This window comes from Epinephelus lanceolatus, chromosome 23 (genome assembly GCF_041903045.1).
Source record: "Epinephelus lanceolatus isolate andai-2023 chromosome 23, ASM4190304v1, whole genome shotgun sequence".
In the NCBI taxonomy this organism is placed as follows: domain Eukaryota; kingdom Metazoa; phylum Chordata; class Actinopteri; order Perciformes; family Serranidae; genus Epinephelus; species Epinephelus lanceolatus.
The window spans coordinates 29,477,403-29,493,004 of record NC_135756.1 but is presented as its reverse complement, the minus strand read 5'-3'; the positions used below and the strand labels follow the sequence as shown (position 1 = coordinate 29,493,004).

The window sequence follows — 15,602 nt, the reverse complement described above, 5'->3', positions numbered from 1 at the left end:
TAAACATCTGTCGGTTTGATGCTACCCTGCTTAACACCACCTGGATACACCTGGTAAAACTGTTCTTAAATTACAATGTATTCCTTTAACCAGCTCCTCTTGAATTTATATCCATCTTATACACTAAGTCAGCTTGTCCAAGATGCACTAGAAGGCCAAAAGTATGTGGACACCCCTTATGCTTTTCTGAACTTTCAGTCTGGAGCTGCTTTTTGTGGCTTTCAGCTGGGTCCCTTAGTAGGGAAATGTTACTGCTATATGTTTTGTGGAAGCACTTTGAGGAAGACCATTTCCAGTTGACATGACAATGCCCCAGTGCACAAATAGAGACTCAGAGAAATAGTTTTGGTGGGGAGGAACCTGACTAACCACCACAGACCCCAACCTCAACCCATTCAGCACTTTTTAAGATGAACTAGAACACCAACTGCGAGACAGACCTTATCATCCAACGTCAGTGTTGGACCTTACTGACACACTTGTGGCTGAATTGGAACAAATCCCTGGCACAAGGTTCCAAAATCTGGTAGTAAGCCTTCCTGGAGGAGCAGAGGTTGTCACAGCTGGACGGCTAAATCATTCCACAACCGGAAACCATGAATTACCAGAACTGTCCAGAATCATGGACAATTATAAGACATCAGCCAATAATTCAAGAAGATGCAATAAAGGACAAGTTAAAGCACAAGTTAAAGAAGCTGATGGGACCACATTTCACAGGAGTTGCACCATGTAACATGTTTTCCATGTGACGATTAAAATGACTGAGATTAGTTCTTATGGTTTTTGGACTGGCATGTTCAACAGTAACATACAGCTCTACATTCAGGTATCCACATACTTTTGGCCAATGGAGAACAACAAATAAAATGTTTTTTTAGAGGGGTTCATCTGTTTTGACTTGGTAACATTACAGCTGTTAAACTTTATACTTTTTCATAGCTGTATGGAAATTAGAGTATAGTTGAGAGCACATTCATAGATTCAAATTACATTGACATACTGTATGCCGAATTTACCAGGAGTACATAATGATTAATAAAATCTCTAAATTGATGTTTTACCATTTGCCGGTTCACAGACGAACACTAAATTGTGTTTTTTGTAAATGGACTTTGGCGTGAGGTTCCCTTCAAACAGCAGAGAACGCACGTGATCGGGCAAAATTAAGCACTGGTGTGAAAAACTGCAGACTACACGGGTACAAAGCGAGTTTTTCGTGTGTTTACCTCTCCAGAGCATCGCCTTTGCTCATCCAGCACACTGAGAAGGAAATATCGTCGCAACGTCCTGTAGGAAAATAAAGTGAAACATCTCTACATGTTACAAATTCTGGTTTGTCCTAACTCGGTCATGTGTCGGATGCAGTGTTGCGACTCACCAAACGATATAGTATGGGGCACCAGTATGAAAAAGATGAACGAAATCACGAAGGAGGTCCTGAAAATATAAAAGCTGATTAACTGGCTGAATTAGAGTGAGACAAGTGAAAACAACCATTCAATGTAAATGATTTTTCTTACATTTTCTGTGTAAGTTCATCAAAGGGAAGCATGTTACGTTTAAGTCTGAGCATGGCTGGAAATGGCAGAGTCCTAATGAGTGCCAGGTGTGCGCTGCCTTCATGCACCTGCTCGGATTCATCAAGCTCCTGACGACAGGAAACTACCTCTGTAGGCTCATCATATATTTTAGTCTCCAATACTAATATCTACTGTTTTAAATGTCATGAAGAATTCACTGTCAGAATGATTAATTTAAAAAAATGCCTTGCTCAAACAGTTAATGGCAATAATCAGTGCCGAAGCTAAGATGTAAGGGTTACCTACTAAATAGCTTTTCATTTGTTATTTTTTATTTAAATTTTGCCTAAAATAAGTTAAAGAGATAGAGTCTGTATCACAATCAGCCTCGAAAAGCTGGAATACAATTTGTGTGTTACTGCAGAATGTAAACTCCTCCATAGGTTGTTCAGTTCCCCATATGCACAGTCCTAAAAGGGAGCGGCAGACCTCCAATCCACAATGTTAGCAGCAGATTGTATACATGTCAGTACATGTATCAATTTAAAAAAAAAAAAAAAAGGTAACAGTTTTCATGAATCTTTTAAATAGCTCAAACTCGAAATCCTATTAGTCTCTGACTATCTGACAAACTCAATTAGTTTAATACAACCAACATGATTTGCTTTCATCTTGAAATACTTAATCAGGTTAAATCAACCAAATATTACTCAGAAGTTGTGTTGATATTCAGTAGTCAAACTCTAACTCATTTATTTTAATTCCATCTTACTCAAAAATGTCCAACATGCTTTTGATTTTGACAGACTTCTTAAAATAAGTTTTCAACTGACTAGAACATGTTAATGAAACAAACAGATTTATTTAGCCTATTTTTTTTATGCTGCAAAACTTCCTCATTTAAAACAGACCATACCTCTCCAACCCTTGCTTCTCTCCACTGGCTGCCTGTGAGTTTTAGAATTGATTTTAAGATTTTACTAATTGTTTTTAAAGCCCTGAATGGTCAGGCTCCTGCCTATATCCGTGACCTGCTTTTACCCTACGAGCCCGAACGCTGCCTGAGATCCGCCGGCACAGCTTTACTTATGGTCCCGAGGTCCCGTCTCATTACAAAAGGTGACCGGGCCTTCGCTGTCCGCGCTCCACAGCTTTGGAACTCCCTGCCCGGTGATCTCAGGCAGGCTAGCTCAGTGACTTCTTTTAAATCTCTTCTAAAGACTCACTTTTATCGATTTTTTCTCTTAATTTTGTTTTATTATCATTGGATCATTACCTTGTTGAGGATGCGTGATTTTAATTTTTCTAAATTTTAATTCCAATTTTATTTCTTGGCGGTTTTATTATGTTTTTTTTTTCTTTGTTGTTGTTGTCAGGCAATTGTATTTGATGTTTTTATTCCTGTTTTTATTTCGGTTGTACAGCACCTTGTAACATGCTTTTGAAAGGTGCTATATAAATAAAAGTTATTATTATTATTATTATTATTATTATTATTATTATTATTATCATTATTATTATTATCCGCTAACTCCATGAATCATTTTTTTCATCAGTGTGGGCCTCTGGAGCAGGACTGTAATCACCCATTTAACATTGAGGGGGACCATTTCAATTAACACCTTATGCAACCCAAGGGGGTCTTGGGGGGAATTCTTCCCAGTTACATTTTTTAGAAACTTAACCGCTAAACTGCGCATTGTATAGAATTGTGGGTAACACTTCATAAAACAGCCCGCGTTTTAGAGTGTACCTCTCGCCCACTTTCCCGGGAGTTAGAGCATAATTCCTCCCGGTCAGTTAGCACATACTTTCCCGGGAGTATATGCTAAGTGACCGCGTCGTTATACTCTAACTCCCGGGAAAGTATGTGGTAAGTGACCGGGAGGAGTTATACCCTAACTCCCGGGGAAGTATATGCCAAGTGACCACGTCCGGGAGGAATTATGCTCTAACTCCCGGGAAAGTACATGTTACTTCCCGGGAGTTATACGCTAACTCCCGGGAAAGTGGGCGAGAGGTACACTCTAAAACCTGAGCTGTCTTATGAAGTGTTACTGAATTGCGCGCGCGTCTTTGTATTTACCCCACTATTTGTCTCTACCTCCATGTATGCTAGCTAGGAGGAGTTATGTTTGAATAGAGTTTGAATCTGATATGTTTTAAAAAATAATGTTGTGACAGTGTAATGCAACACAGTTAAGTTTCCATACCTTTGCCCCAATAATCCCTTTGAAGTGTGCCACATTCTCACCATGGAACAATTGACATAGGCTGCCAAGGGTGTCACGTGGAGCCTAGGCTGTCATTCATTGGTCATGGAAATGTTACTATGGGTCCTTAAAAAGTCATGTAAACGTTTTGACATTTTGACCATGAAAATGTGTGGGTTCTCAAAGTTTTGATGACTGAGTGCCATTTTAGGGAGCCAGCTTATGATTGAGGGCCATCCAAGAAAAATACACACCCTGACTTTTTGCATAACAAACGATAACAGTAACACAGACACAGTAACACGATACCAAAACTATAACAATCAACTTTGGTATAGCCTACCCAACACTCTTAGACAATGGGGTTCAAGTCTTGGACCACTAGCCAAGATACTTCTATTTTGCATTTGTTTCAAACACTTTTTTCCAGTACAAATGATACTATCAGCTTAACAAATTAAGTTGAATGTTTGAAAAATGTACATGAATTTCAGAATATCTTAGTCTTAGGTGTGTCCCAGCATGCACTCAAGCTGGCATGGACTCCACAAGTTGGTGCACACCCTGATGACCCATGTTATCCCAGTATGATTTGACAATGTCCCAAAGAGCTTCTTGTGATGGAACAAAATGCCCAGCTTTCTCAGTCCTCAAGTGCCCCATAAATCTTCAGTGATGTTGAGGTCAGGTGACTGTGGAAGAAATTCCACTCCTTGATCTTCTTCAGTTTTCATTGTAAATGGAATAGACCTACATTTGTATAGCGCTTTTCCGCTGTTTGGGGTTCCCCTTCTTGCCCAAGGATACTTGGAGGAACTGGCAATCGAACTAACGATCTTATGATTACTGGATGCTTTTGTGGCTCTACCTTCTGAGCCACAGCCAGTCGAGCAGTTCTTGCAAAGCGTTTTAGAGTTTCATGCACTGACTGCCCCCTTAGAAACGTTTGGTCCAGCCATGATTTGACGCATAGAAAGCCTTCCAAGTCTTTGCTTGGAAAAACGATTTGATCAAATGATTTCAAAAAGGGTTAGTATTCTGTAAACCCAAATGCCCGGCAATGTCAAAATGACATAAAAACTTAATGTTCACTTGACACAAAAACTCATCCCTAGTGAGCTTGACATAATTTTTTTTATGTGAAGTCAACAGTTTTTTTAGTTTTGAGTTAATTTAACTAAAATGTATAAAGCTGATTTTGCCTAATTAGTTTAAGGCCAATAAACAACACTATCACTGTGCACTTAACAAATTGTGGTAGAGTTTCCCAGCATGCCACAAGACAATGTGCTTAAGGCCATTACGCAGTGATTTACAGTATGTTTAAGTATTTCACAATGCTTCTAGTGGGTTTTATGTTCATATGACAGACAATTAAATGCTCAGACAACAAATTATGTTAAACTGACATAAAATTGCTGTCAGTTAAGTGTCATGTTACACATTTACACGTTTACAGTATATGGAGTTTTGTCCACATTTTAGAAAAGGGAGAAAAATAAATTGATACTGATCCTGCACAGTGTGAGGAGACTGTATGTCAGTGTTTTGAACCTTTTCAGCTGAACCTCTTAAAATAAAGCAAAGTCTTCGTCATTACTGGGGCTATAATTTTAGTGTGAACATGAGCTGTGAGTTTTCTCCTCTCAGATTGCTTGATTTATTAAAGGGTTTTCTGCATCCTCAAGAGGTAAATGTATTCAATATTCATAGGAAAACAGCAAAAAATAAATTATTAAAGAAGCCATTAAACATAATTTTATGTGACATTGTTTTATTTCTTTCCCTCTATCATGAACCTAAAAATATCTGAGAAATCACTACTGCATATTGTGCTGCAGGCGGCCTGTAGGTGGCATTGTGCACCACAATGAAATCTGCAGTCCACTTTCTGCAGTTAAGAGGTACACTTGTTTGTTTCAATTTAACATCAGTAACTGATAAACCTAAATATAAGATGCTGATTTTAAAGAACTGTGTCAGTTATTCCTTCATGATGCCTGCTGTATGACCTATCCACATTGACCCTGTGTGTGTGACTTTGTGATTACATTAAGCAAAGGAAAGACGACTTGTCCTCTATTAGTGGTCCTGCATCACAGTGTTCGTGTCCAGCTGTTCAGGATCTACTGGACACCACTCAGCTATCAGACAGAGCAGCTTTTGTGTGATAAATCCTAACAAGCAACTAGCTAAATTGGAGTCACAAGTATGCACAGTCTGTGGAGAGTTTCAGGCTGCAGGCTTGTGGGGGCTGCAACTTTTCTGCCTCTGCTGGATCATAATTCAAGGCAAATCATGATCTGAGCAGCAGTGTCTGGGGAGTGTTGTAACGCAATATGGAGAGCTGGCACTGTTTGCTGCTGCTGTGCTCACTAAGTTTAGCGCTGGCCTCTGGAGAGGCAACGAAAAATGATGATGAAATCGACATTTCCAGCTTTCTGAGAGGTATCGTCTCCGGGCTGCTGGTGAGAGACGAGCCGTTCATCATCAACAGAGACTTTGAGATAAACTCCCTCAGGGAGCTGGAGCGCCCTGAGGTCCTCTCAATCACAGAGCAAACCAAGGTCAAACCAGTCAGTCAGGATACAAACGGGGCTCCTGGACCTGTGGTGTTAACCAAAGATGGCCAGATCAAGGGGATTACTGTGGACAAGGCCCATATATTCTATGGGGTACCATATGCAGACCCCCCTGTTGGGGCTTATCGCTGGAAGCCTCCCAGATCTGTTAGTCCTCGGCAAGGGGTTTACGATGCCTCCTTCCCCAGGGCATCATGCATGCAGGCCTGCAGCGGACCCATCATTGAGGAGTGTCCTCGAATAGTAAGGAGCAACTTCTCACTAACTTACATGATGCAGTAATATTTCACTTTAGGATGTAATAACATTTTTGCATATTTGGTATTTTGGTGCATGGTGACTTAAAGTGAGGGCTACAGCAAAATAAGTTTCACCCACTAGATCACCAACATTAAAGGTGACAGTTGTACTTAAGAGACAAAAAAGAGCCTTATTGCTTTGAAAACAGATTCAAGTTTTGGTTGTATAAAACTTTCTGGATGTCAAGGATATTGTGGATACATAAATCTAGTTGATAACGGAAGGAACTGAAGAGCCATCAATATTTTTGAAAGTGTGAGCTAAGCCATGGATGTATTACAAGGACTGCAGTCTGGACTCCAAGATGGTGCCCATTCATTCCAATTAAAGCTGCACACCCACACTAGTGTTTCTCTCCTTCTGGTTTCTCTTCCACAATGTGCAGCTCATGTCACATGCACAGTGCCATCTCTCCCTGCAGGGCCTGAGCTAGGATGTTACAAATACTGAGGCCATGAGCCCAAGTTCCCCTAACACACCATAAACATCTCTAGTATTGTAATTATTTATATTTAGGATTAAAGGTCTACCGTGGATGAAATACTGAATCTTTTATTTGTACTTTATTTGCCTAAAAGTAGTTAAAATTAAACATGTTAAATCTAAAAAGACCTTCATCTCCCAAAAGACCAAATCACAATGTTTGTCTACAATAACATCTAGGTAGAAAATCTCTATGTCACACAGATGAAATAAAACAGTTGATTAGGTTTTAGCTGACTAAAAAAGGCCCAGCTTTCCAAAGGGGAACTGAAGCCGTTTTCTTAAAACCACCAAACCTCATTAACAAAAACAGTCATTTTACTTTGCAGAACACAGGAGTTGCTGAGCTACCACTACCTCGATTGGTTAGTGTGTAAGGTAAAGCAAGGAAATATTCCAAATATGGTGTCCACTTAAAGTGATTTTTTTTCTCTGCCATTGTCATTTGATACGTATTATGCCCTTTTGTTGTTGGTTATAGTTATGATTATTTTATTAAATTAAACAATTTTTACTAATCAACTGGTCATCAGTCACCTGAATGTGCTGTCATCTGTCATTGCGGTTTCTGATAGCCGTCCATCAGCTGTCAATGAACTGTCAAGCTGTCATCAGTCTGCAGCTCAGTGGATGTGAGACGTATCTTTTTAATTTTTTTTAATAGTATGGAAGTATGGGTATTGGAACGCACTAAAAAAAGGTGCAGTACCACAGTTGACCACTGGGGCAAGCCACGCTACAGCTGCATTAATGTAATATCATCTGGACTAATTATGAGCAGCATAATGATAGCCTGCGGCCTTTAATATTGAGTCAGAAATATTGAGAAATTTCTGACAGCTAAAACATCTTCCACTTGGTAAGAATAGCTTAAGAAGTGTCAACAAATCAGTTGCAAAATGGCTTAAGAGCTAAAAGTTACATGGCTTGCACTGATGGGGCTGTTTTAAAAGAAGCTATACATTGTATCTGGTTTTACTGATTAATTAAGAAACTTATAAAATAGCTAATTAGGGCTATTTAAATGATTTGACTATGAGGCTACCACTGGGGGTAACCATCTTGGAATAATGCATGAATTAATTTCTAATTTAAAATAAAGATGTATTCTTATTGTGTGTAGGCCAACTTGCTACTTCATACGAGCTTATTGGAAAACACACTAAACAAAGATGGAACTTTGGTCAAATTCTTAGCCTATAAACAAAAAGGTGCATCACTGACCATTATTCTTATGATGTTGTTTAGCAGGCTAGCTAAGTAGCTATGGCTAATCTGAAGCAAACGACACCATTGGGGGCTGAAAAATGGAGCCAATGCTAAAGTGCCAAAATTTGCAGTTCCTCAAATGGCCTCTTCAGCCTGACTCAAGAAGCAAGTCAGTCCCCATAGAGTGCTGCAGGGATGACGTTTTTCTGCAGGCCAGCCAGAGGTTAGCATCGCCCAGGTTCCGTCAACAAAAAGCCAATGGGATTTATTAGATTTTGGATTATTGCAGAAAGCTCTGTGGCAAATAGACATTGATGATACTTGCACATTTCGCTCAGCAAGATAATCTTCACAAATAAACACCACTTTTATGATTTTTGAAATGTAAATTCAATCACCAGAAGTAAAAAGCTAAGGTTAAGCTAGGAACAAACTACACAGGGTCACATGACTAAAATATTGCTACCACAAGGCTGTAAGCCATGCTCAGCATGACACTGCTATGTAGTCTCATTTTAGCCACTTGTTAGCGACTACCTTTTTTAAGACACGTAAAGGCTTCAAAATCTACGAGTGGGATATTTACTGATGTATTTTATTTTGTAGAATAAAATGTGAAAGTCTCTTGTGTTAACCACAGAGCTTGTTTATGGGGCTTCTAACCAAAAACCCCTTTAAAAACCCATTGACTCTGAGACGAGGCAACTGTCAGTGCAAACATGTTGACTCATGTCTGGGATTTAGGACTCTACAGTGTTAAATGCCCAACTTTACAATAGAAATAAACAAGTTTACAGCCTGGTACAAAAACCTTATTTCCTCAATTCCTAACATTAACTGTTAAGTAGCTTACATTACGGTTCGTTGCAATAAACTCTGCGTAAAGAGGAACATATTTCCACAAATGACATTTGAGTAAAAAAAAAAACCAAACAAACAAAAAAAACTAAAAAAGGACAAAGGAAAATAGAGAAGCCTGGATATTTCACTGCAAACCTCCAGGTGCAGATATGACATCAGGAGACGACAAAACCACAACGCACCTAGCAAGCTGTTAACTCATTAGCATCACATCAGTGCTGCAAAAGCTGTCAGCAGAATTTTATTTCATAGGTCACACAATAAACGGAAACATACAGATTAATATTTATGTATTACTTGGCAAAATTCTAGTCCCCATCCAGTTGTGGAACTATTTGTGTTGGAGGAGCCAAATAAGTCATCAAATTTACTGTTTTGCTTTGCAATTTGCTTTTTACTGTTAACTTAATAATGGCGCTTGTAAAACTGTCGTATAAAAGCTATATCACGCTCAAGGTTGTGCGGTCATACTGAATATCAGCATGACTGTAATAACTTATCTACGACCAAATCACAACTGTGCTGATATTCAGTACAACAGCACTCCCTTAATGTGATATTGCTTAATTAAGGCTAAAGTTACACATATTCAAGGGCGGGGCCTCGCTACAGTCTGTGAGTACAAACCACCCCTTGCCTCTCCACAGCTCTAATCCAAATACAACCACTTATGGCTCCAAAAATCCAAAAAGGCAGGGGCGAAAATGTCAAACCCAAGGCTTCAAAATGGGAGTCCACAAACCAATGGCTATGTCCATTATTTTAAACAGTCTATAGTTTGAACCAAGAAGGCTGAGTGGTATATTCTCAGCTAGTGACAAGAATGCTAGACTTCATATTAGCCTCCTCTTCTACCACGCCAAGCTTCAGTCTTTAGTTACTTAGCCAAAAAAAAGGAAGCAGTTACACTATTCACACTGTGAATATTTCTGCACTGACAATATAACCCAGAACTAAATAAATACTGATTTTCAACAAATACTGAATGAATTTCATCTAATGTCTCCAACAGGTCAGTGAGGACTGTCTCTACCTCAACATCTTTGTCCCTCTGGATGTGAACTTCAGCTCCCCTCTGGGGAGCCCACTGCCTGTCATGGTGTGGATCCATGGTGGGGATTTCATAGCTGGCTCTGCCTCCAAGCCGCTGTACGATGGGCGCTTCATCAGTAACTTCACCCGCACTGTTGTCGTAAGCCTGGAGTACCGACTGGGTATGAAATCTGGTGGTATTTCACCTCTGTTGGCTGTATTTCACAGTAGTGTGTATAACATATAGGCTGAACATTGTTACATATTTACTTTACAATGTATATAAAAATGGAAAAATGGATAATGCACAATAATAATGCTATAACAGGGATCAGTGTATTTACCAGTAATCTGCCCTTTAATGGCCCTTTACTAAAATGCATTGGATGTGCAGGGATAGAGGGAGGATGACGTTTAGCACTGGAGTCGGTTTTGGAAAGGCAACAAGCAGGCATCTCGTGGTAGACATTAGTTAAAATGAGAGTGTGTTTATTGTAGAGGGCATGTGTATGCGTGTGTGTGTGTGTGTGTGTGTGTGTGTGTGTGTGTGTGTGTGAGACAGTACGAGGCTGGCTAATGTGCGCGTGTTATTAGATATGTGGATGGTAATTTGGGAATTCAGAGGAAATGAATGTCTTGCCGGAGTCAGTTATGTCTGATCATGTGAATGTCCGCATGATTTAAGGTGCTTTTGGGTTCCTTGTGTCGGGCAAAGACCCTCACTCCTCAGCTGCTGGGAATTATGGGATCTTGGACCAGCAGGCGGCTCTTCTTTGGGTCCAGCAGAACATTGCAGTGTTTGGAGGTGATCCTGGCAAGGCAAGCGCATGCATTCACGTACATACACACACACAAAACTGGGCTAATTATATGGGGAGGTCATTCAGTGTGCTTTTTTGGGCACTGTATTTGATTTTCCTGAAAGATTTTGTCTTTTTTTTTTTTTTTTAAATGTGAATATCTCCAGTACAGTGTGATGGGTTTCATAATCAGTCGCTCCAGGAAGCTGTGATGTTGCAATTGCAGTTCCACCACAAATTCAGCCAATCCCCATGGACAACCTTTGTCCAATCACCGCAACTTTACTGCAAATCTGACTGTTTGAAATGAGTAAAATCACATTTTGTTGTGGAGTGGATGGTCTCTTCTTCTGTTTATCATGAGACTACTGCTGTGGGAGAGGTGTCAGCTCTATGCCTGGGACAAAGTTACACACACAATCAGTACATTTACATGCACAGTTAAGTCGAGCTGCAGTTCTACCTCAACTATTTAATCTGACTCCTGTCCTTGTCCCAGTATACAAGCATGGAAGGAGAATCGATTTATTGACGTATGTAGTATAGGTGGTGATATGCCCCCTTTCAACTTGTTAGTATCGGACCTTTTTTCCGGTTGACCTGTTACGTCACAGACCAAACAATCGACAAACAAGTTAGCTACGGTTAGCATAAAATGTGTCCCCCCTCCTGTCCAAAATTGCACAGCTCTGGATGTAAATTGTGCCATATTAACACAGGCTTGTTCTTCTGTTTTGCATTTGATGCTATTTGACTTCCACATCAAAGCATGGGGCACTGTGGGGCATGTGCAGAGTGCCCAGGCCAGTTTGGGTCCGATTGACTGTATACATTCAAGAGTAATTCGAATCCCAATCACATTATCTGGGTGTGTTAGTCTGACTTTGAGAAAGTCAATTTGTTTATACAGTACAGGCCAAAAGTTTGGACACACCTTCTCATTCAATGCGTTTTCTTTATTTTCATGACTATTTACATTGTAGATTCTCACTGAAGGCATCAAAACTATGAATGAACACATGTGGAGTTATGTACTTAACAAAAAAAGGTGAAATAACTGAAAACATGTTTTATATTCTAGTTTCTTCAAAATAGCCACCCTTTGCTCTGATTACTGCTTTGCACACTCTTGGCATTCTCTCCATGAGCTTCAAGAGGTAGTCACCTGAAATGGTTTCCACTTCACAGGTGTGCCTTATCAGGGTTAATTAGTGGAATTTCTTGCTTTATCAATGGGGTTGGGACCATCAGTTGTGTTGTGCAGAAGTCAGGTTAATACACAGCCGACAGCCCTATTGGACAACTGTTAAAATTCATATTATGGCAAGAACCAATCAGCTAACTAAAGAAAAACCAGTGGCCATCATTACTTTAAGAAATGAAGGTCAGTCAGTCCGGAAAATTGCAAAAACTTTAAATGTGTCCCCAAGTGGAGTCGCAAAAACCATCAAGCGCTACAACGAAACTGGCACACATGAGGACCGACCCAGGAAAGGAAGACCAAGAGTCACCTCTGCTTCTGAGGATAAGTTCATCCGAGTCACCAGCCTCAGAAATGGCAAGTTAACAGCAGCTCAGATCAGAGACCAGATGAATGCCACACAGAGTTCTAGCAGCAGACCCATCTCTAGAACAACTGTTAAGAGGAGACTGCGCCAATCAGGCCTTCATGGTCAAATAGCTGCTAGGAAACCACTGCTAAGGAGAGGCAACAAGCAGAAGAGATTTGTTTGGGCCAAGAAACACAAGGAATGGACATTAGACCAGTGGAAATCTGTGCTTTGGTCTGATGAGTCCAAATTTGAGATCTTTGGTTCTAACCGCCGTGTCTTTGTGAGACGCAGAAAAGGTGAACGGATGGATTCCACATGCCTGGTTCCCACTGTGAAGCATGGAGGAGGAGGTGTGATGGTGTGGGGGTGTTTTGCTGGTGACACTGTTGGGGATTTATTCAAAATTGAAGGCACACTGAACCAGCATGGCTACCACAGCATCCTGCAGCGACATGCCATCCCATCCGGTTTGCGTTTAGTTGGACGATCATTTATTTTTCAACAGGACAATGACCCCAAACACACCTCCAGGCTGTGTAAGGGCTATTTGACCAAGAAGGAGAGTGATGGAGTGCTGCGGCAGATGACCTGGCCTCCACAGTCACCGGACCTGAACCCAATCGAGATGGTTTGGGGTGAGCTGGACCGCAGAGTGAAGGCAAAGGAGCCAACAAGTGCTAAACACCTCTGGGAACTCCTTCAAGACTGTTGGAAAACCATTTCAGGTGACTACCTCTTGAAGCTCATGGAGAGAATGCCAAGAGTGTGCAAAGCAGTAATCAGAGCAAAGGGTGGCTATTTTGAAGAAACTAGAATATAAAACATGTTTTCAGTTATTTCACCTTTTTTTGTTAAGTACATAACTCCACATGTGTTCATTCATAGTTTTGATGCCTTCAGTGAGAATCTACAATGTAAATAGTCATGAAAATAAAGAAAACGCATTGAATGAGAACGTGTGTCCAAACTTTTGGCCTGTACTGTATGTACTTTAACAGTGCAGTTTCAGTCAAACTAACACAATAAATTGATTTCCTCTTATGTTATGCAAACATACTGAGTGACAAGCCTAACTGTTAGCATTGCACAGCTAATGTTATCCAACGGGTTCAACAGCAAAGCTGAGCTGGCTCGGTGTCAGTGTGAGATCGTTGGGACCTTTTAGTGGCCCGGTATTGGATAGTAGCCGCTGTTGCTGTGTTAGCTCATGCTACGTGGACAGAGAGCAGGAGGAGAGCTGCTCATGGGTGGTCCTTCAGCAACATCACAAATAGTTTCTAATTGTGTTTGAAACACTGAATCTCATAATGACAGGCACCAACAACATAGCAACTATTTTTTCAATGTTCCCTTGCCCCCGTAACAGTATAGCAAAAAAATGCATAAACATTTCAAGTCACAATAATCCGAAATTTGGCCTGGAAATCCTGTAAGGACTGAATAATGGTTACAAAACTGACCAATTTTTTTCAAACTGTGGAAACTTAAAGCTTACAAATTAAACGGTGTCATGCTTCACTCAAATTAATTTCCAAAGGCCTTAAAGGGACCGTCAAGAATGTTTCCCTGTGCTTCTTCAACTTTAGGAACTTGTTTTGTTTCTTTTTCATTTTATCCCTCTTTCCAGCTTTCTTTCTGTTCCTTCTTTCCTCTCCTGATACCTCTGTTTATCTTCCTTTTGTTAGTACTGTCTCCCCATTTTGCTCCCTCTCCCCTTGATATCTGTCATACAGAAAACGCATCTACCCACATAAAAACAGTCATACACAAGCACGCGCACACACACATACACACACACGCAGATGTCTTAAAATAAGAAAATCTAACCCATATGTGTATATGTATAACTTGTATTGTCAGTGATTGAGCCATAAAGTGAATTATGTACTTGATCTCATTTAAAAGTCAATTGCAGTAAGGGTTACCTCTTGTTGTGAACACACAGACCTGCTGATGTGGCTTTTAATGACAAGCCTCTTCACTGTGTTTTTGTCCAGGTGACAATATTTGGGGAGAGTGCAGGTGCTCAGTCAGTGAGTCTTCACTTGATGATCCAAAGCAGCAAACCTCTGTTCAAACAGGCTGTCCTGCAGAGTCTGCCGTTCTCCATCCCTCTGAAGACCAGGTGAGGAACCATCAGATGAGGACTGATATGATCATTGATGACTGATCTGTGCCTGGCTGAAGTTACAAAATACAGTAGACTCAAAAAGCAGTTTTTTTTGTGTGTGTGTGTGTGTGTGTCTGAGATAGAAAATCAGACTGAAATGTTTTCTTGAGCTGTTGCTGTATTTCAGACCTTGCAGGGGTGTTCCCAGCATGCTTATAGACAACATCAAGCTGTACTGTAATTTTGTATCCCTGCATCTCTTTCCCAGACACGATGCCCTGAAGCTGGGAAAAGACTTTGCTAAACAGACCAACTGCTCTGTGAGCGACATCGTCTGCCTGCTGTCTCTCACTCCACAGGCCGTCCTGGCCGCCCAGATGAAAACAAGTAGGGCGCCACAGACACCAGCCTACACTCACCAAATTTAGAGCAGCGCTCAGGGCTGCCCACACGGTTGCATAAGAAGGCAGGATATAGTATGTTTATCTGCAAAAGATGATGAAAAACATTGTTTGTCTTGAGTCGTGGCATGTTGGGAAACAAAATTGTGAAAACTGAGGAATAGTGGGCCTCTGAAGGGGGAATTAGAGGGACTTTACTGCCTCACAGCACCAAATGACTGTAATATATCTGCACCAAATGACTGTAATATATCTACAGGCTTGACAGGCTTATTGATCGATAACACTGATGATCACATCATCAGCTGCTGTTTTCTACCTGTCTGAACTCACTTCCAGGCCCAAATATCTGGAGCACAAACACAAAGGTGACTAGACATTTCAGCTCTGATGGCTTAAGAAAAGTCTCAAGACAATAAAGTTTAATCAGAAGCAGGTTTATTACTACAGTATTTAGCATTGCAAAGCTTTACTGTCTCTTAATTATAAACTTCAGTGCTTTCTGTTGTGGAAAATTTCAGTCTAACCAATGTGT

The 15,602-nt window shown here is 40.5% G+C and overlaps 2 protein-coding genes across 2 annotated transcripts in view; one reads left to right on the top strand and one right to left on the bottom strand.

Moving 5' to 3' along the window:
- The window catches only part of LOC117249140 (uncharacterized), a 40,430-nt gene extending 38,783 nt beyond the window's left edge, over positions 1-1,647 (bottom strand). Inside the window, exons 1-3 of the mRNA XM_033614545.2 lie at positions 1,524-1,647; positions 1,382-1,440; positions 1,230-1,290 (exon numbers count right to left, since the gene is read on the bottom strand). Of these exons, the coding sequence (XP_033470436.2) occupies positions 1,230-1,290; positions 1,382-1,440; positions 1,524-1,576 (173 nt within the window). The 5' untranslated portion in view covers positions 1,577-1,647. The remainder of the gene's footprint in view (positions 1-1,229; positions 1,291-1,381; positions 1,441-1,523) is intronic.
- Positions 1,648-6,006: 4,359 nt separating this feature from the next.
- Positions 6,007-15,602, top strand: part of LOC117249433 (cAMP-regulated D2 protein) — a 28,449-nt gene continuing 18,853 nt past the window's right edge. The window contains exons 1-5 of the mRNA XM_033615087.2: positions 6,007-6,561; positions 10,184-10,385; positions 10,889-11,022; positions 14,554-14,681; positions 14,935-15,053. Of these exons, the coding sequence (XP_033470978.1) occupies positions 6,076-6,561; positions 10,184-10,385; positions 10,889-11,022; positions 14,554-14,681; positions 14,935-15,053 (1,069 nt within the window). The 5' untranslated portion in view covers positions 6,007-6,075. The remainder of the gene's footprint in view (positions 6,562-10,183; positions 10,386-10,888; positions 11,023-14,553; positions 14,682-14,934; positions 15,054-15,602) is intronic.